We start from the raw sequence: 26,496 nt of genomic DNA on the forward strand, positions 1-26,496 counted from the left end.
TACTGCTGGTCTGGGGATCAAACTTTAGAATCACCCATTAGGTGATCTTACTTTAGAATCACCCATTAGGAACTTGACAAACAGAAGGGGGGAGGGGAGGAGCTCATTAAAAGACGTAGTTTATCAAACCTTTTAGTTTTAGCACACAAAATTAAAATTACCGAAGATACCTCAGCTACACAGGAGATGTCTGGCTGGGGTATCAAATGTTGATTGGGAATGACGGTGTGGCAAAATCAGATCGAGTGAGCAGATGCACGATAATCAATAAGGGGCAAGAGATCCAGAATAAAATGAGAAGAGGTGAAGATTAGGGTCACTTGGAAGAGAAAGAAAATACGTGAAGAAGAGAAGAGGGTAAATTAGAAGGGGAAAAAGGAGGAGAGAAAGATGAGAAAGCAAAGAGGAAAGATCTGGAGGACCTCAGGGCTTCTGGGCTTGAGAGATTGTTTTCTATCTCATTGGGGAGATGAGAATCGGATCTGCAGCCAGGATTATTTTGACAGTGATCCACCTAGGAAAAAAATTCCCATATATAGGAGCTAGGAGCTAGGCATTGGATACCTGTTTCTAAACCTCTTATGCAAGAAAAAGGCAAAGGATCACTTCCGACCTCAGTAAGATAACTCCTTATCAAATAGAAATGATCTTGTGCTCTATCTTAAATTCCATACCCTACAGGAAACATTTAAGATGTGACACCAGTTTTGTTTTGTTTTGTTTTTTCCTTCTGGTGATATACCCAGAGGAAGAGAAATGCTACCCCTCTACAAAGCCCAAGCTGTTTAGAAAGCTATTAACGAATGTGGTTAATGTTAACACAGTATTTCATGGCATACAACAGATCTTGAAAGAAAGGCTTTGCTTTTAAGGAAACTACATATGACTTAGGCTGCTTTTGGTTGCAAGTGACAGAAAATCCATTAGTTTCTGTATTGAAGAGAATGCCTCACTTTATGTACCTAAAAATCCTAGAGCTGGTACCGGTCTCAGACACTCTGATGGCTCAGTGACATTACCATGAAGCCAGTTGACCTCGGCTGCTTTGCTCTCTGGTACCAACTTCATCTTACTTTTACATTCTTATACTCCTATTCACATCCTACAGGTCGTGATTCTGCATCACAGAATCTGGTTAGATTCTTTTTTTTTAATTAAAAAAATTTTTTATTACCCCAATACATTATTATTATTTTTTAAATTTCTGACGCTGAAGTCTCAACAGAAACTTTCACTTGGTAGTTCATTGTACTGCTTAAAATACAAGACACAGAGTTCGCACCATGGTGCAGTGGGTTAAGAATCCAATTGCAGCAGCTCGGATAGCTGGGTAGGCTTGGGGTTACTTCCCAGTCCAGCGAAGTGGGTTAAAGGATCCTGTGTTGCTGCAGCTAGGGCATAGGTCGCAGTTGCAACTCGAATTCAATTCCTGGCCTGAGGACCTCCATGTGCCACGGGAACGGCCATAAAAAAAGTTAACCAACTTTTAAAAATGATAACAATGAAGCACATGCACACACAAAGCACTGAAAGCAATCACTGTGGGAAGGGAAGGGGGGTCCGGGGATGGGATATGAGGACTGGCTTAGGGAACAGTGCTCTGCTGCCATTGAGCTGCAGTGGAATCAGCATCCCAGCATCCTATCATCCCACGGATCTCCAAATGAAAATCAGGGCTATTCGCAAAATTAGCTGATGGGGACATAATAACAGATGGGCAATACTGCGATACAGCACAGCTTTAATTCCAGTCCCCTTTTCCCAGGAACTAAAACTTCGTTCTGGACAACAGAGGGAATGACCTTATTACAGAGCAGTTAACTTGGTCTGATGAGGGGAGAAAGCCCACGGGAGGCGGGGGGGAAGTGGTGGGGAGAGACTCAGCCCAATGTGCCCTTTCTTTCTCCCCAACAGACACAAACCCTGGGCGGGTCTTCTGTGCACCACAGAGGGACCAGCGATCTATTTTGCAAAGAAAAGGGAAAGAGGGTCCTTTCGGGCATTTTCCGGATCAGAAAGGAACATGTTCTATTTTATTTTTTTATTTTTTCTTTATTTCCCCAATACATTATTTTTTTTTTCCTACTGCACAGCAAGGTGACCCAGTTACACATACATGTACACATTCTTTTTCTCACATGATCATGCTCCATCATCAGTGACTAGATATGGTTCCCAGTGCTACACAGCAGGATCTCATTGCTTATCCATTCCAAAGGCAATAGTTTGCATCTATCAACCCCAAATTCCCAGTCCATCCTACTCCCTCCCCCTTGGCAACCACAAGTCTATTCTCCAGGTCCATGATTTTCTTTTCTGTGGAAAGGTTTGTTTGTGCCATATATTAGATTCCAGATGTAAGTGATATCATATGGTATGTGTCTTTCTCTTTCTGACTTACTTCCATTTAGAAGCACTTTGGCCTAGGTAGCCAAAATCCCTCTTGAATTTGCTGCTTCTGTTCTTGACAGGCTTAAATCTTAGCCTCATAATGAAGTGTCAGAATGAAATGGCCCGGAAAGCAATGGGTGCAATGTCACCAAAGGTTTCCGTGCTCTTTGGAGGAATCACTGCTCCTTAGTAAAGGAGAAGGAAGAGAGAAGCACGGCTGCAAGTTAATAAGGGCTTGGGCAGCCCCACTCTGTCTATAGCCTCTCTTCCCTCTTCTTCCTACACCCTCCAGGACAGGTGCACGCCACAGAGAAAATGTTAGGAAACAATTAGATAAGTAAATCCAGTGTGTTCCAGCTCCATTTACCGACTGGAGTTGACGGGATGCTTTTGTTTTTGTAAGCCATTCCTCAGAATAAACTGAATTTGCAACTTCTCATGAAACCCAGAGGGACTGGAGTTGCTCATTCCTCAAAGGCCATCAGCTATTTCTATATATAAAGGGGAGAAAGGCTACTTAGAGTACTGCTCAAATACAAGGTTGCACAAAGATGGTTTACTGAATAAGGCACAATTATTAAAATTATGTTATCTTTAATATGAACATATAGGAACAATTATACCCAGAGGTATGCAAACCCCAATACAGAGCTGCTTTCCTGTCATTAACATACAGGTATATAGGAGTTGCCATCGTGGCTCAGGGGCAACAAATCTGACTAGTATCCATGAGGACGCAGGTTCGATCCCTGGCCTTGCTCAGTGGGTTAAGGATCTGGTGTTGCCGTGATGTAGGTCAAAGACGTGGCTCGGATCTGGCGTTGCTGTGGCTGTGGCGTAGGCTGGCAGCTATAGCTCCGATTTGACCCCTAGCCTGGGTGCCTTCCTATGTCTCAGGTGCGGCCCTAAAAAGACAACAAACAAACAAAAATATATAGGTGTGTAACATTCTTATATTCCTATGAGCATGCAAGTTTTTCCCCCCTACATATTTGATACCACTGCCTTTTTAGGTGATGTGCTTTTTTTCTGTGCTGTTCATTGATTATTCTCATCCAGTCCATAAAGCCTTTTCTAATGCCCCTTGCTGAGAACTCCTGCGGTAGTTATGATGCAGATGAGTCATCTGGCATTTCTCAAGTGCCATCTTACGCTGTTAGGTATGGTTTGTTTTTCTGTTGCCATGTCTCATCTCTCCAAACGCCATCATTGCAATTCCGGAATGCTAAATGTCTTTGCGTCTCCCTGGTGTTTAATATGTGGTCTTGAGTTAGACTATAAGCTCCTTGAGGGGAGGGACTTCATTATTTTGTTCTCCAAGGTAACGCCTAAAGCTCTACCCTGACACAGAGCATACATGGGACATGCATTTATTGGGTGAAAGGATAATCATATTAATACTAGGTACTCAGGAGAGATTTGTTAGGTAAAATAATACTACTACTAATCTACTATCAGCTGGACCTTTATCTGAATGAATTGTCCAATAGTGATGTGATTTTCATTCATAATTCAAGACAGGTCCATGATTTGGTGGCCTCGTACTGCCCTAGGATACGTGAAGAATCCAAACACACACACACACACACACACACACACACACACACACACACACACACACGAATGGAGAAATTACAGTTTCTATTCCCAAGGAATCCATGCTTCATTTCTTTGTCTCAAGTACTGCAGCCTTCCTCTTACCACACTCCCTTCTTGCCCAAGCATGCCTTTGTAAGGGGGGTGGGGGTGCGGGTGCTGGTAAACTTGCCGAAGATGAGGGCTATTGTTTTACACTGGAATTTAACCCATATCAACTAGCACAATGGTACAGCCAAGCGGGGTTCTCTTGCAGGGATGGGAACCAACGAGAATCAGGGCTGTTTGGCTTTAGTGTGCATTCCAGGGGGTGTGATGGCAAGCACATCCCTTTCTGCTGAGATCATCAACTCTCAGAGACATCCGCTCAATGCTGGAAATCCCCAGTCCCCGTCCTCCATCTAAATTCACAGTTTAAGAGGAGCAGGGCAAGTCCACTACAGTGAGACTCCTCATTTGTTCTTTTTTAATTGTAGGGCCGTACCCGTGGCATATGGAGGTTCCCAAGCTAGAGGTCCAATCGAAGCTGTAGCTGCCAGTCTATGCCACAGGCACAGCAATGACAGATCCGAGCTGCGTCTGTGACCTACATACTACAGTTCATGGCAATGCTGGATCCTCAACTCACTGAGCAAAGCCAGGGATCGAACCTGCACCTGCATGGATGCTAGTCAGATTCATTTCTGCTGAGCTACAATGGGAACTTGGAGACGCTTCATTTTGCATGCTCCCATGGCCAATGAAGGCTTGTAGTTCATGTGCTTTCTCCTGTTTGTTTTTCTGCAAAACCACTAGACTTTCTCCAGCAGTAGATTTACTGGGAAGAGTTCCCTGCCACAGCAGGGCAGTGCCTAGCAAGGGGTTCCTCCTCCAAATATTTTTTCTTTTTGCTTTTTAGGGTGGAACCGAGGCATATGGCAGTTCTCAGGCTAGGGGTAGAATCAGAACTACAGCTACCAGCCTACCCCGCAGCCACAGCAAGGTGGGGATCCAAGCCATGTCTGTGACCTACACCACAGCTCACAGCAACTGGATCCTTAACGCACTGAGCGAGGCCAGGGATCAAACCCACAGCCTTGTGGATACCAGTCGATTTGTTTCTGCTGCGCCACAATGGGAACTCCCCCAAGTATATTTTTGGAACATCCATCATACACAGGAGAACTCCAGTTCCTCCATCTCGTTTTTTGGTTGGTACCTGATGGCGGCCAACTTGGCCATCAGCTCCCTGATGGCTGACTGCTTATTTAGTTAAATTCGGCAAAAACCTTCTGTGTCCACTTGGGAGCGAAGGGATCTTGGACTGCCTTGGTGGCCTAAACTCCAAGGGGCGACAGCTGTTTGTCCTGATTGTCGGCTACTTTGCAGGCAACTTTCTCTGACTCACTGAGTATTTGGTACATGAGAAGATAAATTGGCCTGAGGTACATAAACTAAGAATGGGTGCGATTTTCTGGGGATTAGACTAAGGGTTTGTAGGATTATGTTTCTAGGGCAAACATCTATCTTGGTATATATTGTCCAAATGAGGTCATTCGCCTTCGTGAACAATTGTCTTTTGTGTCTGTTTTGTTCTGTTTCATAGTTTGGCTGCTTAAAACAAGTAATGGGAAAATGATGGACTTTTAAAGATAGAAACCTAATAAGCAAACTAGACAAGGGAGGTTTTTAAAAATTAAGTCACATTTATTCAACCTTCCCATTCAACTATAGATTTTGGTTATATGATATATATTTTGCCACACCTTAGACTCAAAAGGTTTTGAAGGAAAACTTAACATCTGGTCCCTAAAAGTGCTCCTGTTCCTCATTTCTCTGCTTCTACCATCTCTTCCAGCCCCCTAGACTCAAAGCCACAGTCTTCTTCAAATCCTCCCTCTCCATTGATCCCCATTTCTCATCACTTCCTGAATCTGGTAGGTTTGGGCACTCCCTGTCTCTTACATGGAGTTTTAGCATGACCCTATAACCAAGGTCACGCCCCAGTCTAATCCATTCTACCACAAACTTTTTTTTGTTTATTTTTTGCTTTTTAGGGCTGCACCTGCAGCATATGGAGGTTCCCAGGCAAGGGTTCTAATTGGAGCTACAGCTGCCGGCCTACACCACAGCCACGGCAATGTGGGGTCTGAGACGCAACTGTGACCTACACCACGGTTCACGGCAACGCCAGATCCTTAACCCACTGAGCAAGGCCAGGGATCGAACCTGCAACCTCATGGTTCCTAGTCGGATTGGTTTCCGCTGCACCACGACAGGAACTCCATACCATTCACTCCTTGTGAGCTGTGTACCAAGATACTGGAGAACCTCCCCAGTCTCTTCTTCTCACCACGACTTGTAATGTGGTCCCAATGACAGTAACACCATAACCCCTAACCTATGTACTCCTGTACTTAATGACCCCTTGCTCACTGTTTCCTCTGGCTGGAAGTTTGTCCAACCCTTCAAAGGCCCCTCTCCCCAGAAAATCTTCTAAGGTCACCTTGACCAGATACATGCTCTCTATTGAATCCCTGCAGGGTGATGCTTGGCCATCTCTCATCCCTCATTTCTTGCAGTTATTTGTGAACCCGATATTCTCCTTGCCTGCTCCAAGCCATCATCTCCTGAGGGCTGAGAACATGTTTTACTCTTGCCCGAAGCTCCTGCAGTACCCAGGACACTGCCTCCCACATAGTAAGAGCTCTCGGTGCATTGAAAAATGTACAGCTTCCGTATTGATTGAGCTAAAATGCCATGGTCCCCCCAAATCTAGTCAAACTCAAGCAAATGACTGTTAGCCTCAAGAGATAATCACAGTAATGTCATAACAGTCCCTCTTAGAAACCAAAGTCATCAGTGAATCCTTGATCATTGGCCTATGCTACATGCATCACTGCACAACATTTCAATCCTTGATTTAAAATACTTCTAGTTCAATGACAAACTTTTGCACAACAAAGGAAACCATTAAAAAAAAAAAAAGACAACCTACGGAATGGGAGAAAACAGTTTCAAACGATGCAACTGACAAGGGCTTAATCTCTAAAATATACAAACAACTTATATAACTCAACAGTAAAAAAACCAACAACCCGATTGAAAAATGGGCTAAAGACCTGAATAGCCATTGCTCCACAGAAGATATACAGATGGCCAATAGGCACATGAGAAAATGTTCAACATCACTAATTATTAGAGAAATGCGAATCAAAACTACTATGAGGTACCACCTCACACCTGTCAGAATGGCCATCATTAATAGGTCCACAAATAACAAATGCTGGAGAGAGTGTGGAGAAAAGGGAACCCTCCTGAACTGTTGGGGGGAATGTAAATTGGTACAACCACTATGGAAAATAGTATGGAGGTACCTCAGAAAACTAAATATAGAACTATCATCTGATCCAGCAATCCCACTCTTGGGCATAGATCCAGATAAAACTTTCCTTGAAAAAGATACATGCACCTGTATATTCATTGCAGCACTATTCACAATAGCCAAGACATGGAAACAATCTAAATGTCCATTGATAGATGAATGGATTAAGAAGATGTGGTATATATACACATGGGAATACTACTCAGCCATAAAAAAGAACAATATAATGCCATTTGCAGCAATATGGACAGAATTCGAGACTCTCATATTAAGTGAAGTAAGTCAGCAAGAGGAGACAAATATAATATCGCATATCTGGAATCTAATATATGGCACAAATGAACCTTTCCACAGAAAAGAAACTTAGGGACCTGGAGAATAGACTTGTGGTTGCCAAGGGGGAGGGGGAGGAAGTGGGATGGACTGGGAGTCTGGGGTTAATAGATGCAAACTATTGCCTTTGGAATGGATAAGCATTCCAAGAGATCCTGAGATCCTGCTGTATAGTGCTGGGAACTATATCTAGTCACTTATGATGGAACATGATGGAGGATAATGTGAGAACAAGAATGTACATATATGTGTGACTGGGTCACTTTGCTGTATAGTAGAAATTGACAGAACACTGTAAGCCAATTACAATGGCAAAAATAAAAATCATTAACTCCACCCCAAAATACTTCCAGTTCAATTTCAAAGATCCTTATAACATTCCTTAGTGGCAACTGGGAATATATGCAAAGAGACCTGAAAAAAGTCATATCTAATGTCTATAGAAGAACTACTCTTAGAAAAATGATATTAGTAGGAGACAAAACTATAAATGTGTTACTGGTTTAAGAACTGCTTTTCTAAAGTAAAAATAATGTGAGAGGAAAGATGAGAATGGCAGGTTTTTGTAGCTATAGTTTGGTTTTGTTGGTTATACTATTCCTTTAACGTATCTAACAATTATAACGTTAAATTTTGAGTTTTTGGTGGGTATGTCAGCATGATTTCAGATGTAACCAATGAAACCTCTAACTCAAACTGCCTTAAAAGTAATGAACATTCATAACATATATATATATATATATATATATATATACACACACACACACATGTTATTTATAAAAATAAAAACAGTTTCTATGTAACATAACAGGAAGTAAAGTAGCTCAGTACTGATGATTCAGTGATACACGACATCTCATGGACCAGGCTCTTTCCATATCTCTACTCTGTGTCCACAGACTCTGCACCATCCTAAAGCCTGTTCCACTTGAACTTGTCCTCAGCAACAATTGGAGCTCCCTGCTTGGTCATTCACTTCCAATGGGAGAGGTCAGAGAGGGTCTCTCCTAACTGTGGAAGAAAAGTCTCTCCCTTCAGTCTGACTGGCTGTTTTAGACCAAGGATCGACCCCAGGACAAATCACTGTCTCCAAGGAAACACTAGGCACCAAACTGCTTACCCTTTGGCTTCTAGAATAACTTCTAAGAAAGAAGATAGAATTTCCATGGTTGGCTAAGACTAATGAAAACCATTTGGGGGGCAATATCAATTACAAACAGCAAGTTGATATTATAAAACATAAAACAAACAAAGGAGCGGTGGGATGGATGTTGTGGAGTTTAGGTTACAAGGCAAATATGGATTTGTGTCACTGTTCAAATAGTGGAGATGCCTGACTTAAGTTGAGACACTACAACTTTTCCAATGTAGAATTTTTAAAGGATTTATATATTCACTGAGTGAGATTAATGTTACAAACAGGTACCAACATTTTCCAACAGACCCATCACCAACCAGGAAGTGGGATTTATTTAGTGCTGGTTGTACGTTTCATGTGGTCCAGGACCATGTCTATCTTTCTCAGTGCTCTATTTCTCATACTTAGCAGAGGGCCTGGCTCAGGTGAGATGGTCAAACAAGTTTCGTCTGAAATAAATCATCAATCACTTGCACTAGAACAGGGCATGATGCCGAGGGAGTCCTGGGCTCCAGGTTAAACTTAACTCTAAAAGGTATCAAAGGCCCATTTTTATGGAACCAAACTAATTCAATAAACGAAAACCGCCTGGGACGCTGCTGTGATGCTCCAAGTTAAAGCTGTTCTGTAACCCCAGCAAATGTCCATGATAACGGTTGTCGTGAAGGATATATTATACCGCTATCTTTATCTTTAAAAAAGAGGTAGAACGCAAACCACTTCAAATTATCCTTCGATGAAAGCTGAGCATTTGCAACACAAACCCGCCTTCATCTGGCAGCAGACACTGTGATATTTTATTCCCAAGAGGTTCCCTGTCAGAAGCTACATTCCCACAGAGCATCTCACAATACGACAGCCCAACCAAACAGAATGTGGGCCTCCCAGATGTCCCTGTGGTTTTGATAATAGAGAAAAGAGGGGTTAAGCCAAAGCTTTCCCCCTCTGAGCTCTCGTCTTTTTGCAGACTCTGGATAAATGTGGCCCAGCTGTCTCACTGACCTTCCAGGACACTGGTACTTCCCGGTCCCAAATGCCATGAACCAGTCCAAGAAAGCATGCTTCTCTAAATTTGCCTTTTTCCAACGTTCCTGTGGGAAGAAAGCATTTTTTTTTCCCCCAAATCACTCTTATATAAATAAGCTCAACTTTATTTCTCTAGGCTAAAAATGACCTTGTACAGCTAATCCTTGCATATAAAGTTGCAGAGTTGTGGGTCATTTTTTCCAACCTGTTAATACCAGTCATGATTATGTTTTTGGAACACGAACTAATAAATACAAAGATTTAGAAAGAATTTTGCGAAGTGGTAAATGCAAATGATAATGTAAATCAACCAGAGAACTGACCTCAGAAGAGGAAGAATATTTATAATAAGGCCTCAGGCGCCATCATAAAATTGCCCTTGGTAATAAATGTGGCAATGAGACACTGACAGGCCTCCCTACTGGAGAATGTCATCTGCGGAATGAATACATCTGGATGCCATTTTTGAGAGTTTTACCTAAAGGCAGAGAATGGACAAAATGACCTCTTAAGGTTCTGTTTAGTTCTGTAACTCCCTAATTCTAAGAAAGAGCAGAACACAGTTTTAATTTGCTTCATTTTAATTTTCTGTACTCCTTGGAAACCAATCATTCAAGCAATTGCCTGAAGCACACGAAATACATCTTCTATCGGAACCAAGCATATTTACTTTAACATGCCCAGCTGGTTTCAGATACAAATTTATTTTAAAGTTGGCAGGGCTTATTCCAAAAACTTTTCTATTTGATCTGTATATGTTATATCATCTATATTACAAACCTAACCGGTGCTTTGTAGCCTTAGTTTCCGGGGAAATACGGCTGCTTAATGATAGAGCCCCAGTTAATTTATGAACTCATACTCTTGGCATAAAGAGGAAATCCAAGAACAAAGTATATTGAAAGAGATAACTTACAGGCTTGAACAGGTCAGGTTCAGGAAAATACTTTGGATTTCTATGTAGCCAAAACGGAGACAACATCAACAAGTCGCCAGAAGGAACGGTGTAATTCTATGACAGAAAAACAGGTTCCAAGTCATTTTTTTTTTTTTGAAATCTGCTTTAAAGAGAGTTTGGATCATTAAAAATAATGCTACACTATAATACAGAGAAGATATACACAGGGAATAATTAATGGAGAGGAAATCTAGCACTTTCTTAGATGGCTCATTTCTGTTTTCCAACACAGGCAACAACTGATTTCTAATTATATATATACATGTGTATGTGTGTATATATATATATATATATTTTATATATGTGTATGTGTGTGTATTTTGGGGGGGGGGGGCGCTGTGCCCATAGCATGTGAAAGTTCCTGGGCCAGGGATCAAATCCTCTCCACAGCAGTAAACCAGAGCCACAGCAGTGCTGGATCCTTAACCCACTGAGCCACCAGGGAACTCTTCCCTGATTTCTAAGTCTGATGACTAGTTACAGATACATATAGCTTCATTTATACAGGGGAAAAATATAAGATAAATGTGAAAATCTTAGAAATTGGAAGAAGCCCCCTCTAATACAGCTTTTGATGTTCGATATTGGGGTTTGCAATAAATGCTCTTGATGATAGAAACCACAGTGGATTCCTAGGTTCTAGGATAGAAAACTCTAATTCTGGGACAGGACGCTGGCCACAATGGCACTGAGGACACGGTCAGTGGGTGCTCCATCCTTGGGGATGCTGATAACAGCATCAGGGCAGCAGCAGTAGATTCTCTGTTTGTTTGTTTGTTTGACTCTGGCAGCAGCTGTTGGGGCAGAAAGAAGCTGAAGACAACTGGTTAGGAAGACAGGGCAAAGCAAGTGCTATGCATTTATTGGGTGGGTTTCATGTTTGAGGTCTCAGTGGCTGTGAAACTGATAATAAACAGGGAGTTCCTGTTGTGACTCAGCGGGTCACGAACTTGACTAGTGTCCATGAGGATGTGGGTTCAATCCCTGGCCTCGCTCAGTGAGTTAAGGATCCTGAGTTGCTGTGGTTGTGGTGTAGACCCGGCAGGTGTAATTCCGATGTGACCCCTAGCTGGGGAACTTCCATATGCCACAGGTGTGGCCCTAAAAAGCGAAAAAGAAAAAAGAAAAAAAAGAAACTGATGATAAAGAGTATGTTTCCTCAAGCAGCAAAGGTGACATGATCCTTCTCCTTTCACATTATAACAGGTCTTCGTGATACATAAACTACACCAAGAACAAAAAACCATTTCACGAAATCACTGTCACATCACCCTGTTCAGGAACCACTGGACAAAGAGTTCTCCCACGGTGTGAGATGGCTAGAGAGCCTCACTCTACTGAGGTAAAGACGTTTTATTAGTAACTCCCATCACCAATCATCAGAAACCACATCTGTTTAATCCCGTACAATTTCGAAGTGTCCTCAAGATAAGTGCAAAACACTTATTTTAAGTTTATTAGCACCTTAGATTTGAAAACATGTCTTTTTATGGGAGCAGGGAGTGAGGTATGGCAAGGGGTCATCCTTTTTTAACCCAAGAGAACTCCTATTGGCTCTGATGGCAGCTGAGTGTTACTTTTGTTTGGTAATTTCAGTACCACGACTGCTGGAAGGAGTCAGGTTGAAATGGGAGAGAGATGGAGGCTTTTGCTTGTGACCACTTAACATTTTTTTAAAATTTTATTCAAGTATGGTTGATTTACAATCTTGTATTAATACCTGCTGTACAGCAAAGTGATTCCGTTATACATTTATATATTTTTTCATATTCTTTTCCATGATGTTTTATCACAGGATATTGAATATGGTTCTCTGTGCTCTACAGTAGAGCCTTGTTTATCCATTCTATGTAGAATAGTTTGCATCTGCTAATTCCAAACTCCCAATCCTTCTCTTCCCTATGCCCCCTCCTTCTTGGCAAGCAGAAGTCTGTTCTCAATATCTGTGAGTCTGTTTCTGTTTCGGAGATGTGTTGATTTGTCATATTTCAGATTCCACATATAAATGATAACATATGGTATTTCTCTTTCACTTTCTGACTTACTTCACTTAGTATGATACCTTCTAGGTCCATCCATTTACCATTTTTAAAGTGGAAAGAGATCTGTCTGATCCCATTTCTTTTCTTTTCTTTTCTTTTCTTTTCTTTTCTTTTCTTTTCTTTTCTTCTTCTCTCTCTCTCTCTTTCTTTCTTTTCTTTCTTTTTCTTTCTGTCCTTCCTTCCTTCCTTCTTTCTTTCTTTGTCTTTTTAGGGCCGCACCTGCGGCATATGGAGGCTCCCAGGCTAGGGGTCAAATAGGAGCGGCAGCCGTTGGCCTACACCATAGCCACAGTAATGCAGAATCTGAGGAGTTTGGGGAGTTCCCGTTGTGGCTCGGAGAAAACAAATCCCTGAGGTTTCGAGTTCAATCCCTGGCCTTGCTCAGTGAGATCTAGTGTTGCTGTGAGCTGTGGTGTAGGTCAAGGATTAGGCTGGGATCCCGTGTTGCTGTGGCTGTGGTGTAGGCTGGCAGCTGTATCTCTGATTCGACCCCTAGCCTGGGAACTTCCACATGCTGCAGGTTCGGCCCTAAAAAGCAAAACAACAACAACAACAACAACAAAAAAGGAGTCTTGTAAAGGCAAAGCATCTATCAGAGAAGTTCCAAAGCACACTCTTCTTGGCCAGGAGCTTGGTTGGTGTTAGTTACCTTAAAAATTAAAAGTATAGGAGTTCCCGTCATGGTAAAGAAAACAACCAGAGTGCTGACAACTAAATAGAGCCATTAATTGGCTAGACTTCTCTCTCGTACTTTTACCTAATAACAGTGGTTTAGTTGTGTTGTTGTTGTTACTGTTTGTTTGTTTGGTTTTTGTCTTTTTGTCTTTTCAGGGCCGCACCCATAGCACATGGAGGTTCCCAGGCTAGGGGTCCAATTGGAGCTGTAGTTGCCAGCCTACACCACAGCCACAGCAACGCCGGATCCTTAACCCACTGAGTGAGGCCAGGGATCGAACCCGCAACCTCATGGTTTCTAGTCAGATTCGCTTCTGATGCGCCACGACGGGAACTCCAAGGACACGGATATTTTTAAGGCTATCAATGCATGTCACTCAACTGATATGTTGCTACAAAATTTGAGGAAGCAGTTAACTACAATATATGAGAGTATCAACTTTATCACCCTCATCTGCTAATCTAACACTTAAAACAGGCTCTTTCTGATTGCTCTTTGTATCTCTGTTGAGCATTTTCCATGTTATTTTCTTCCATAACACTTTTGTGTTCATGTCCTAGCCTCATTAATATTTGTAATACCAGGGCTTTATTTATTCATCTGCCAATTCATTAAATATTAACGTTATTTACCCTTGCATTGTACTTACATTGAAATTTATGTTTAATTTTTGGCTTACATTTAACACAGGTGGTACTTAAAAAATAAGGCATGTTATATTTTAATATGGTCCATTCTGTACATTTGCTTTGTGGTTTCACTGATTAATCCTAAACACAAGCAACTGTCTTCTCCCCACAATAGTGGCTTTCAAAGGTGGTTTAGGGTCTTCCGGGAGTCCCAACTAAGTATGTTTCCTGGATTTTCTGTCTCTTTTGTATTCTACTACTGTAAAATTTTCTTTCTTTCTTTTCTTCTTTGTTTCTTTAAGGCCGTACCTGCGGGATATGGAGGTTCCCAGGCTAGGGGCTGAATCAGAGCTACAGCTGCCAGCCTGCACTGCAGCCACAGAAACGCCAGATCTGAGCCCTGTCTTCGACCTACACTACAGCTCATGGCAGTGGTGGATCCTCAACCCACTGAACAAGGTCAGGGATGGAACCCGCATCTTCATGGATACTAGTCAAATTCATTTCTGCTGAGCCACGGGGGGAACTTCTTTTCTTTTTCTTTCTTCTTCTTCTTCTTTTTTTTTGTTTTTTTGCTTTTTAGGGCCACACCTGCAGCATCTGGAAGTTCCCAGGCTAGGGGTCAAATTGGAGCTGCAGCCGCCAGCCGACACCACAGCCACTGCAATGTGGGATCTGAGCTAAATCTGCAACCTACAGTGCAGCTCATGGCAACGCCAAGTCCTTAACCCACTGAGCAAGGCCAGGGAACAAACCCGGGTCTTCATGGATCCTAGTTGGGTTCGTTTCTGCTGAGCCACAAACAGAAGTTCCTAAAATTTCCTTGATTTAAAACCAAGCACTCTCAAGCTGTGGATTTAAACAATGCTAATGAGAATGGAAGGCTAAGTGCAATCTATCTGGATAATCCAGGCCCCAAGCCAGTCATCCTAAAAAAATTTCGTTCTGTCTGATTGACTCACCAAATATTGAATTGAAAGTCTGCCATGTGCACACAATTTTCAAGGGCACTTGACACTGTTCTCCTACTTTGCCCACTTTCCCTCACTCAGTCACTAACTCTTAATACCAGTTGCTATTATCCACGGCATTTCTGCTCTCTGTTCCTAGATCTGTGATCTGTGGCCTGAACTGTTGTCCTGTTATCCTAAAGGACTTCCCTCACACCCTCAATTCCTCAACCTATTCCAGCTCAGGAATACTCACAGGGGGTTCAACAGAGGAAAGACGATCCAACTCATCTGCTTGATTGAAATAGGATTCTAGTAATTCTGATACAGAATCACACGGCCAAAACGATTATAAAAGATAAATAGCTCTCTTAATAAAACATTGCTACCCAACTCATATTAGTAACCTGTTCCAGGTCATTTAGTACTTAATGGAACTTAAGAAATTATCTAATAATAAATGGGTGAAATATCTTCCTTTTTATTTTTTTCCTAGAAGGTTCATTATTTCGAAACAAAACCAGAGCTCACCAAAATTTTAACTGGCTTCAGCACTTTTCTAGTAATGACACCAGGGGCCCGTAAACGAATGGTTTCCAAAATACACCACTGAATTAGAGGGAGTTTCTTCAAGTTATCCTCAGACACTTCAATCTTATCTTTACCTGCAGAGAGAATTAAAAAAAAAAAATGGTTTTACATAAGCTCATTAACATAGGTTAAATACTGGCTCTGGCATCAAGTATTAATACTACTATTACTTTTGCATACCAAATTTAGTCATTTGTTGTCTCTTTTTATCCTTTTCCTCTTACCAAGATAAAATGTATGGCATAAAAAACTAAACCAGGAGTTCCCATTGTGGTGCAGCAGAAACGAAACTGACTAGTATCCATAAGGATGTGGGTTCAATTCCTGGCCTCACTCAGTGGGTTGGGGATCTGGTGTTGCCCGGAGCTGTGGTATAGGTTGAAGATGTGGCTTGGATCCTGCATTGCTGTGGCTGTGGCTTAGGCTGGCAGCTGTAGCTCTGATCTGACCCCTAGCATGGGAACGTCCATGAGCTGTGGGTACAGCCTTAAAAAGCAAAAACAAACAAACAAAACCACCCCCTCCCAAAAAAACAAAACTAAACCAATGTTGATTAATGTGATGGACTAGTGTCCAACCTTGGTTCTCATAGCCCTGTGGCCATCAAATGACTAAGGTAGTTCCTGTCAGAAAGGTGTTCAAGTTTTACTCATTTCCTTCTTTCTTGGTCAAGTTCTCATTCCACTTAAGTCTTAAAAGATTGGCATCAAAAATACAAAGGGGCTAGGGATTCATTAGGAGTTTGGGATTAACATAGACATACTACTATACATAAAAGAGATAACCAACAAGGACCTGTTAATAGCACAGGGAACTCTACTCAATAGTCCATAATTACCCATACGGGAAAAGTATGGGTATGTATATATACACATATTTGAATCACTTTGCTGTACACTCGAAACTAACACAACATTGTAAATCAACTATACACCAATAAAATAAAAAAATTTTTAAAGTACAAAGTAAAAGGTCTGAGAAGCTATCTGGCTTACTTCTCTTTTCTGCTAATTAATTTTTAGTTTTGCTTTCTCTTTTTTTTTTTTTTTTTTGTCTTTTTAGGGCTGCACCCTCGGCATATGTAAGTTCCCAAGCAAGGGGTCTAAATGGAGCTACAGCTGCTGGCCTTCACCACAGACACAGCCATGCCAGATATGAGCCGCATCTGCAACCTACACCACAGCTCATGGCAACGCCAGATCCTTAACCCACTGAGCGAGGCCAGAGATTGAACCTGCCACCTCATGGTTCCTAGTCGGGTTGTTTCTGCTTGCGCAAACAGGGATTGTTTCTGCTTCTTTTGAGCTCCTTACACATGGCTGCATCAAACGTTCCTACTATAAGTTGTATACTTTAGATAATATTTAGATTGAAGGCACCTGAAAGAGGATTGAGACTGTATGATCAATGTATGATCATGGCCATCAGTCAAAATAGTTTAATTAATGGTACTTTAAGTACAGTGTTTACACTTTTAAAATTACTTTAGGAGTTCCCTCGTGGCTCAGTGGTTAACAAATCCAACTAGGAACCATGAGGTTGCGGGTTCAATCCCTGACCTCACTCAGTGGGTTAAGGATCTGGCATTACCGTGAGTTGTAGTGTGGGTCACAGATGCGGCTTGGATCTGGTGTTGCTGTGGCTGTGGTGTAGGCCAGAGGCTATAGCTCTGATGGGACCCCTAGCCTGGGAACCTCCATATGCCGTGTGTGCAGCCCTAAAAGACAAAAAAAAAATTCCTTTAGACAACTCGGCTTTCAACTTAGTTTTGACAGTATCTGCTTCATAAAAGTCAACAACATGGTCAATTTTTTTTTTTTTTTTTTTTTGCTTTTTAGGGCTGCACTGGTGGCATATGGAAGTTCCTAGGCTAGGGGTCAAATCAGAGGTGCAGCTGCCAGCCTATGCCACGGCCATAGCAACGTGGGATCCCATTCTTGTCTGCAATCTTAACTCATTGCACAAGGCCAGGGACAGAACCCGAGTCCTCATGGATAATAATAGGGTTTGTTACCCCTGAGCTAGGGGTTGAATCAGAGCTGTAGCCAACGGCCTATACCACAGCCACAACAACACGGGATCTAAGCCGCATCTGTGACCTACACCATAGCTCATGGCAATGCCGGATCCTTAATCCACTGAGCAAGGCCAGGGATCAAACCCATGTCCTCATGGATACTAGTCAGGTTTGTTACCACTGAGCCACAACAGGAACTTCCAGGATAACGAATTTTATTTTATTTATTTTTAATTAAAAAAAAATTTTTTTTGGGGCTTTTGTCTTTTTAGGGCTGCACCCGTTACACATGGAGGTTCCCAGGCTAGGGGTCTAATCAGAACTACAGCTGCCGGCCTCACCACAGCCACGGCAACGCCAGATCCAAGCCGAGTCTTCCACCTACACCATAGCTCACAGCAACACCGGATCCCCAACCCACTAAGCAAGGCCAGGGATCGAACCGGCAAGCTCTCGGTTCCTAGTCAGATTCATTTCCGATGCGCCACAATGGGAATTCCCCAGGATAACGAATTTTAGAGTATTGACCTAAAAATGTGTAGGTCAGGATCTGAAATTCTTTTAGCATGTACTTGAGTAGAGAGAGAGAGAGACAGACAGACAGACAGACAGAAAGAAAGAAAGAAAGAAAGAAAGAAAGAAAGAAAGAAAGAAAGAAAGGAAGGAAGGAAGGAAGGAAGGAAGGAAGGAAGGAAGGAAGGAAGGAAGGAAGGAAGGAAGGAAAGAAAAAGAAAGAAGAGAAAGAAATGTTGAAAAAGACCACTGCCTAATGGCCTGTGTTAGAAGATGAAGCCCTATGGTGGAAACCCTGGCTGTCTGTGGTGAGACAAAGAGCAGGCCCCATGGCCCTGCGGATGAAGCAAAAGGGAACCAGGAGTGCTGGGGTCTCAAGGGAAGTAAGACCAGACTGGCTGGAGGGCTGCGAGAGGAGAGGGCACCCAGCTGCATGGCCAGTGACCGGCAACCTAGCAGAAGCCTAAGGAAAGCTCACCATGGGCACAACGGCAGATGGTTTTTTAAGAATAGAAAATTCAACTGTGTGTCACATACTCAATTTTAAGTTGCTTCCAGCTACAGTGTAATTTTCCTTTCCTTGTCTTATATTTTTAATGTTCGAATAAAGTCAGCTAACGCATATCCTTAAATTAACCCTTGGGGAAACAAAGATCAACGTGATGTCCAGGAGGCAGTGCAATACAGAAAAGAGGCAAGAGGTGCAAAAGGGGAAAGGCAGGGGAAGAGGAGGTTTCAGGAAATGAGAGACCGGAAGTCAAGAAAAACCGAGAGGCCTTCCACTTCTGGCCGCCTCCCCCAGCTTTCCCTCCAAGGATTCTGAGAACTCTGGGAGGGGGTTCAGACCAATTTCTCCCTTATCTTGGAAACCAGATAGGCTCCAGAAAGTGGGGGCCTTTGCCGAATGGCCATTGCAAATAAATAAGCAGTAATCTATAGTTCAGATTATAAATCTAAATTTAAAAAAGTTTTTTTCCTCTTTAAAAATCTGCTTAGAGCATTTACATTAGACAAGTCTACCAAACAATCACCCTACTTATTTATTTTTTGTATTTTACTGCAGCTCTAAGATACAGAAAATAAATATTTTTTTACTTGATCAAGGATAAATGACTACCAAGAGTCAGAAATTGTGTTCAAAACCAGATCTGTGTGCTTCCAAAGTGACCTATGTATTATGAGACGAGCAAAATTCTGGCCTTGAAAAAATTTGGACTCTTCATGGTGAAGTATATGACCTTCTTTTGGAGAAAAGTTTTTTTGATGAAGTACTCTTATGAGACTAATTGAATTATAAAGTGCAAAACAACAGAGTTTTGTATTATATAATTAAGAAACAAAAGCTTGTTCTGAGTTGAAAAATAATACTTAAAATCTCTTAGGACCTATAAATGTAGGAGAGATGTAGGCTACACCAGAAAATAAATGTTTTGATAAAATATTTTTAGTTTCTCAAGTCAAGTGATATAAGAAAAATAAGGTAGTATTCTCAGATGAGACAAAGAAAAAGAAAGGGAAAGATGCTGTTTTCAAACATCTTTAGGTTAAAGACCTTTCTTATTATAACTCTTAGAAATGGCTCTGTACTCATACTGTGCATATTTCAATGCACATCTGTGGTTTGTTCTTCCAGTGTTTTGACTCTAAAATTAGAAGGCTCCACTTGGAAGAACGCCAATGTAACATCAAAAGGGCTAAGGCCTAATGGAGACCAGGACCAGTATACAAGGCAGCCAGGGAAGACGCTGTGGGTGATTTGGGGTAAAATTCAGAAACCATCTGTTTAACTCTTGGCATAGGTGTAATAGAAGTCAGACCAAATCATGGGATGTTTGAAACGAAATAAAAGACAGGATGGTTCTTGAGCTCAGAAATAGCAAAGAATGTTTCTAAAATATTATACATTGTTTTGGGATGCTGCAGGCATGATGACAAGCACATTAGAACATGATAACTATAAATTACATTTGTTAAGGATGTAGAGTAGATTAAAATTCTATTCAACGATTTGCTCACGCAATATAAATTTGCTTCATACCTGCTACATGCTAGGCCAAGCACAGGTGCTAAAAGAGGCAGGAAGAGAATAATATCAACCTATTGACCATCTAAGGTCACCAATACTTGGGACCACTTCGTTTATTCCTCATCACTATCTGCCAGCTATCAAGCGCTCGCATGTCCAAGGTGAAGCTTGAAGGTATCAGAGCAGCCTTCTCACCTATGTGTGTCTACCTCAAAGCCCTTACCCTTTTCATCACCTCCCCTAAGAGGAGAAACAAATGAGAAAGAAAAGAGCCACTGTCTTCTAGGAGATTGGACACAAAGACACAAAATACTATCCGGATATAAATAACTATAAATTTCATAAGAGAGGATGTGAGCATCAATGGTGTTCATCCTCTCTTGCCCAGGACGGGGGTTTCAGCTAAGCCTGGAAGGATGAGTAGCACTCGCCCAGGCGGAGAGAAAAGCGACTCAAATTCCCAAGTTAATTGTAAAGATATGATTTCTTGGACTGAAAAAAAAGGGAAATGAATCCGACTAGGAACCATGAGGTTGCGAGTTCAATCCCTGGCCTTGCTCAGTGGGTTAAGGATCCGGCGTTGCCGTGAAATGTGGTGTAGGTCGCAGATGTGGCTCAGATCCTGCATTGCTGTGGCTGTGGTGTAGGCCAGCAGCTACAGCTCCAATTAGACCCCTTGCCTGGGAACCTCCATATGCTGTGGGTGTGGCCCTAAAAAGATAAAAAGACAAAAAATATAAAAATAAAAATAAATACATAAATAAAATAGGTCCTTCTTTGAGAGATGGATCCTCTGACTTTTAAGCACCCTCCCCTTACACACACACACACACACCACATTTATTTAATAAATAAATGCATAAACGATAAAAATAGTCCTGAAGTAACATTACATCAAAAGGTAATGAATAATTTGGGGAAAATAACTCATGTTTTGACAAAAAAGGGAAGAACGATAGGCATTTGCTGAGTCATTCAGATCTTTTGAGACATAATTCTGAGAAAACTGAACCAGAAGTTGGGGTGGAATACTGTCTTTCCACAAGTGAAAGACAGGCGTGTATCTACAAGGGACCCACAGCAAGGTGAAGAGAAGCAAAGAATAAACTCCACTGAAATTAAAGGGGGCATCCTCCCGTGTTGCACAACCTCTTTCTTTACTTTTGAAAGCAGGGATTCTCAGTTTTGTTTGCTGTTCTGGGTTGGGAGGTTGTTTTCTTGCACAGGGGTTGTCTTTTCATATTCATGGAACAGCTTGTTTAAAACATTTAAAATTAAGGTGTGTGCAAAAGGTCAGAGTCCACATGAAGGAGAATGAACTGGGATGAAAAATATAAGAGATGAAGGTTGAAAAATAAAGACTCTGATGAAATAACCTTAAGCAATACTTCCTACCAAAATGTGGTCATGAAATTTGCTCCCCAAATTTGATAATAATCTCTCTAAAAGTAATATCAAATAATATAAAAGTGTTTACTTTATACTGTTCTTTGGGGGAAGTTATGTAACAGCTTTGAAACGAATCCAATATTTCTATGACTGCTACTGAAAAGCAATGAAGCAATGGCATCAGTTGCTGACAGAGAATAACGGTAAGAAACTAGTCTTCTGGCATATTTTCTCAAATAGAGACCTCGAGATAAGCTCCTGAAAAAAGAATGAGTTTTTAGAAAACAGAGATAAAGCTAAAGAGAAACAGTAAATAGCTTACAGCATTCACGAGGAATACAAAAGAAGTATCTTAGGTCATTTTCTTCATTTCAGGAATTGAAGAAATTTTAATAAGTAATGTTCAAATACTTAATTTTTAAAAATTATACCTCTACTTTATTCCAGGAATATTTTCATATATTTACAAAACTGCTGTTTTCTTCTTAGAAGAAACCTATTTACACTAGAAAAGATTAGAACATCTCAGAAAGAGTAGGAATGGATAAAGTGTCCTGAAGAAGATAATATTAATTATAATAGGTTTCTATGTCCAAAGACCCTATAACAGTTATTTATAGGCAAGGAGAATGTACTGGTTACAGATTTCTGGGAATTTTAGTGAGATGAAGATTTGTTTGGTGACTTATCTCCCAAACGGGGACAATAATAAACCCCTTTCTGCAAATGTTCTTCTTTTAAATGTAAAAAGAAATGCAGTGAAACTTTTAAGATCCTCTCTTTATTTTCAACTTTTGACATTTTCATTATAATGTGGTTTGGTGTGGTGTCTTTGGTTCATCTTGTTTGGGACACACTGTGCTTCGTGGACTTAACTGTTTCCTTTACCAGGTTAGGGAAGTTTTAAGCCATTATTTCTTCAAATAGGTTTTCTGTCCCTTTCTCTCTCTTCTCCTCTAGGAATCCTTTAATGTAAATGTTGGTATGCTTGTAGTTGTCCCAGATATCTCTTAAACTATCCACATTGGTTTTTATTCTTTTTGTGGTACTGATTGGGTGATTTCCACTACTCAATCAGTACAGATTGCTAATCCCTCAGCCCTCAAACTCAACCAAATGTAAATCCCACTTGTCTTCAAAGACAGATGTTATGAAGTCCCATCCTTCCTATGCAAATCCCAACACAGGGCTTAGACCCGTCACTCTATAGGGGGCACCTCCACAGCTATGATATGTCTCCAGCTTATGAGTCACCATGCTGGGAGTGTGCATTCTGTCTAGACTGCATCTGTATGCCTCCTATCCATCTTGACACCTCCTGTCCATCCATAGCATTCTATTAATCCATGGCATTCTCTTTATCCATCCATGGCATCTATCTATCCATGGCATTCTCTTTATGTCCTTAGGTGTAGAAAATCTGTTCTTCTAGTCTTCAAGTCACTCTTAGAGATAATCGCTCCAAATGTAGTTGTAGTTTTGGTGTGTCCATGAGGTGAGCTCAGGATCTTCCTACTCTGCCATGTTGATCTGGAACCCCTAAATATTCTTTTTTTTTCTTTTCTTTTTAGGGCCACACCTGAGGCACATGAAAGTTCCCAGGCTAGGGGTCAAATTGGTGCTGCAGCTCCTGGTTACACCATAGCCACAGAAATGTGGGATCAGAGCTGCGTCTGCAACCTACACCACAGCTCACACAATGCCAGATCCTTAACCCACTGAGTGCATCGAGGGATCGAACCTGCATCCTCATGGATCCTAGTCAGGTTTGTTAACCACTGAGCCATGAAGGGAACTCCCCTAAATATTCTTTTAATAGAGAAAAAAAGATGTATTCTTTGAGTTTCATCCCTTATGTGTTCTGTGAGACAAAATTCTGTGATCAAGACATAAGTTCAGTTTATTTTAAAAAATCAAGAGAAATAAGATGAGCATAGAGAAACATGAAGTAAATGCTAGGCTATGGAGTTACATGCCTTTTAGTTCTCTGCTGTTCACTATAAATTCTTTATAGTCTCCCAAATGACTGCACGTTTCTAGAATTCCTGGAAAATGTTGATAGTTTAGAAAATGACTTTTTTCCTGAAATTTTTTTAGCTTTGAAAGAAAAGATTCTGAATTTGCTTTTTTGTGGTAAAAGATTAGCAAATAAGAACCATGATGATCAATTATTTTTCCTGTGCCAGTGTGTTCTCTTTTATAGCAGCTTTATAATAAGTTTTAATATTTGGTAGGGCAAATATGGCCTAACTAGGTTACATTTTTAATAATCTTGATTTCTAAGCATAGATTCTTCAAGAGATGTGTAAGTCATTTAGTTAACTGCCCCCCCAAACCACTGGAATTCTCCTATAATTAATTAAATATATATTAATTTGAAAGGATTGGCATTTTCATGATATTAAGCTTTCCCATACAGGGACATAATATGTATTTTTCTTTATTTGTGTTTTTAAAATGTACATATTTTTAAAATGCGATAGTTCTTCCACGTAGGTCCTGCCCCAAGCCAATGTCTTTATGGAAGAGAAATACCAGTTAAACGAATAGGAAGGACAGATGTAAAATGGAAAGGAAGGTTTAAAAACAGCTTAAGGTGTTCATGGTGGATACAGACTGGGAAAAGCAAAGAATAAGCCTAGAGATTGTCCATGGACAGCGAATATGGGCACTAGGGCTTTAGGGATTGTAGCTAGAGCCTGGCAGGTGACATCTCCTTTAATTCTCTGCCTCTAGCGCCCGTCTTCTTCTAAACCCCTCAGTCATTTCTGAACTTCCAATTCTGGTTCTTCCAATGTTTCCAGGGGGTAGACAGGGCATTTTGGCATCTGAGGGATTTAGGATAAATTTTTATTGTCAAAGACACATATTCTCATTGTTGGGAAAGGGAGTCTCATGCTCACAGTCCCCCAGCTCAGCTGCAAAAGAGTGGGCCTTGGGCCTGGAACACTTCCTCACCAAGAGACAAAGAGCCCACACAGCCTGTGCCAGGCTTATCCCCTTGTGTGGCAGAGCAGTGAGTTCTTCAATTTTCTCTGCTTAAAGAGTGTGCAGAATATAGTGCTTTCCTAACCCACCATTACACCTGCACTCCAAGGGGAGAGGACAGGGTTCCTTCCACTGTGGTGTAGAGGGGTGCACAGAGGCCAATTTCCCTGCATCAGCCACGGGGCCATGGGGGACCGACCCCTGCCCCCTGAAGTGGACCTTGCTCTATTTCTTCTCCATGTGAGTACAGCTCTGCTCCATCCAGTGCTTGACGGCATCATGTTTTCCCTGGCAACTCAGACACCAAGATGCAGTGGGCAGAAGGGGTTAGAGTCCTCCTCTGGGGTTCATAACTCTGCTTGACATCTCCTGAGAAATTGCAAACAATAACCTTTTGGAGGTAGACTCTGATCCGTGACTTTGGTCTGATGTTCATAACTACAGACCAGAAATGAGAGGCAGGGATAACAGTGAATTGAGAAAGACACCAAGGACTGCGGTAGCTCTCAGACCAGCTCATTGAGACGGATGGAAGCTAAGGAGCAAAGAAGCAAAAGATGAACCCTCCCCACCCTTTCTTCCATCCATATGAGCACATATAAAAACATAACAAATCCCATTCTATCATTTAAAGAAAACTTTAGTGCCACTACACCAAGTCAACCAAATAACCCTCTCTCCTGAAAAAAATAATAGCTCATGATAGTTTCAGAAATATTTCCTTCATATATTAGAGAGAGGTTATCAATGTCTTATTTATTGAAATATACAATGAAGCCTGCTTCCTCATTATGATGTTTTTTCCAAGGAATAAAAGACACAGTCCAATTTATAATAAATACAAGATAGAGATATTGATGAAACGAGACAACCATGGGTACAGGATAGAAGGTAAAATCAATTTTGATGTAGAAATACCCTTCCTTTATAAACTCTGCATAATGATTCTAAATTTTTGGGTAGTGTTCTCTGGAGAGATGAATACCTGGCTTGAGCATCTTTATCTCTCTCTCTCTCTCTCTCTCTTTTTTTTTTTTTTGCTTTTTAGGGCCACACCCATGGCATATGGAAGTTCCCAGGCTAGGGGTCGAATTGCAGCTACAGCTGCCAGCCTACACCACAGCCGCAGCAACGTGGGATCCAAGCTGCATCTGTGATCTATACCACAGCTCACGCCAACGCCAGATCCTTAATCCACCAAGCGAGGCCAGGGATCGAACCCACATCGTCATGGATACTAGTTGGATTCGTTTCCACTGTGCCACAGAGGGAATTCCTATCTCATTATTTTCTAAAGAGGAAAAGAGACTATCCAAATGCCTGAATAATTCTCCAGTGGAACACTCAGAAAAAAGAGCCGTGTCTAAAGGAAAAACGTAAGGGATAAACAAAGCAGATGAACAGTGCTACACTGGGGTGAGATAGGTAAAGATTTAATAAAATGAGAAGTGCCGGGAGTTCCCATCATGGCTCAGTGGTTAACGAACCTGACTAGGATCCATGAGGATATGAGTTTGATCCCTGGCCTCGCTCAGTGGGTTAAGGATCTGGCGTTGCCGTGAGCTGTGGTGTAGGTCGCAGAAGCAGCTTGGATCCCATGTTGCTGTGGCTGTGGTGTAGGCTGGTAGCTGTAGCTCCGATTCGACCCCTAGCCTGGGAACTTGGATATGCTACGGGTGCTGCCCTAAAGAGTGGGGGGGCGGGGGAAGAGAGAAGAGCCAGAGCAGGACCTATCTACAGGCTTGTCAATAATCTATAGCCCTCAGGTTTCTCTTTCTACCTGCTAGGCACCTGCTAGGCAGCAGATGAGGAGAGAATAACTATACACGAACTCTCCTAAATTAGAGTGTCACAAGGTATTAAAAAGGC

At 41.5% G+C, this 26,496-nt stretch overlaps 1 protein-coding gene across 4 annotated transcripts in view; it reads right to left on the reverse strand.

Moving 5' to 3' along the window:
* The window catches only part of LOC125135574 (24-hydroxycholesterol 7-alpha-hydroxylase), an 81,000-nt gene that overhangs the window by 11,877 nt on the left and 42,627 nt on the right, over positions 1–26,496 (reverse strand). For 2 of the 4 annotated variants that reach the window (XM_047795837.1, XM_047795836.1), the window contains 3 exons: positions 15,635–15,768; positions 10,765–10,860; positions 9,825–9,913 (listed from right to left, as the gene is read on the reverse strand). In XM_047795837.1, coding sequence (XP_047651793.1) covers positions 9,825–9,913; positions 10,765–10,860; positions 15,635–15,768 — 319 coding nt within the window. Of the gene's footprint in view, positions 1–9,824; positions 9,914–10,208; positions 10,327–10,764; positions 10,861–15,634; positions 15,769–26,496 lie in introns of those variants that run through there. The other 2 variants (XM_047795840.1, XM_047795841.1) reach the window with 2 other exon arrangements.

The sequence above is a fragment of the Phacochoerus africanus genome, chromosome 9 (assembly GCF_016906955.1).
Source record: "Phacochoerus africanus isolate WHEZ1 chromosome 9, ROS_Pafr_v1, whole genome shotgun sequence".
Classification (NCBI taxonomy): Eukaryota; Metazoa; Chordata; class Mammalia; order Artiodactyla; family Suidae; genus Phacochoerus; species Phacochoerus africanus.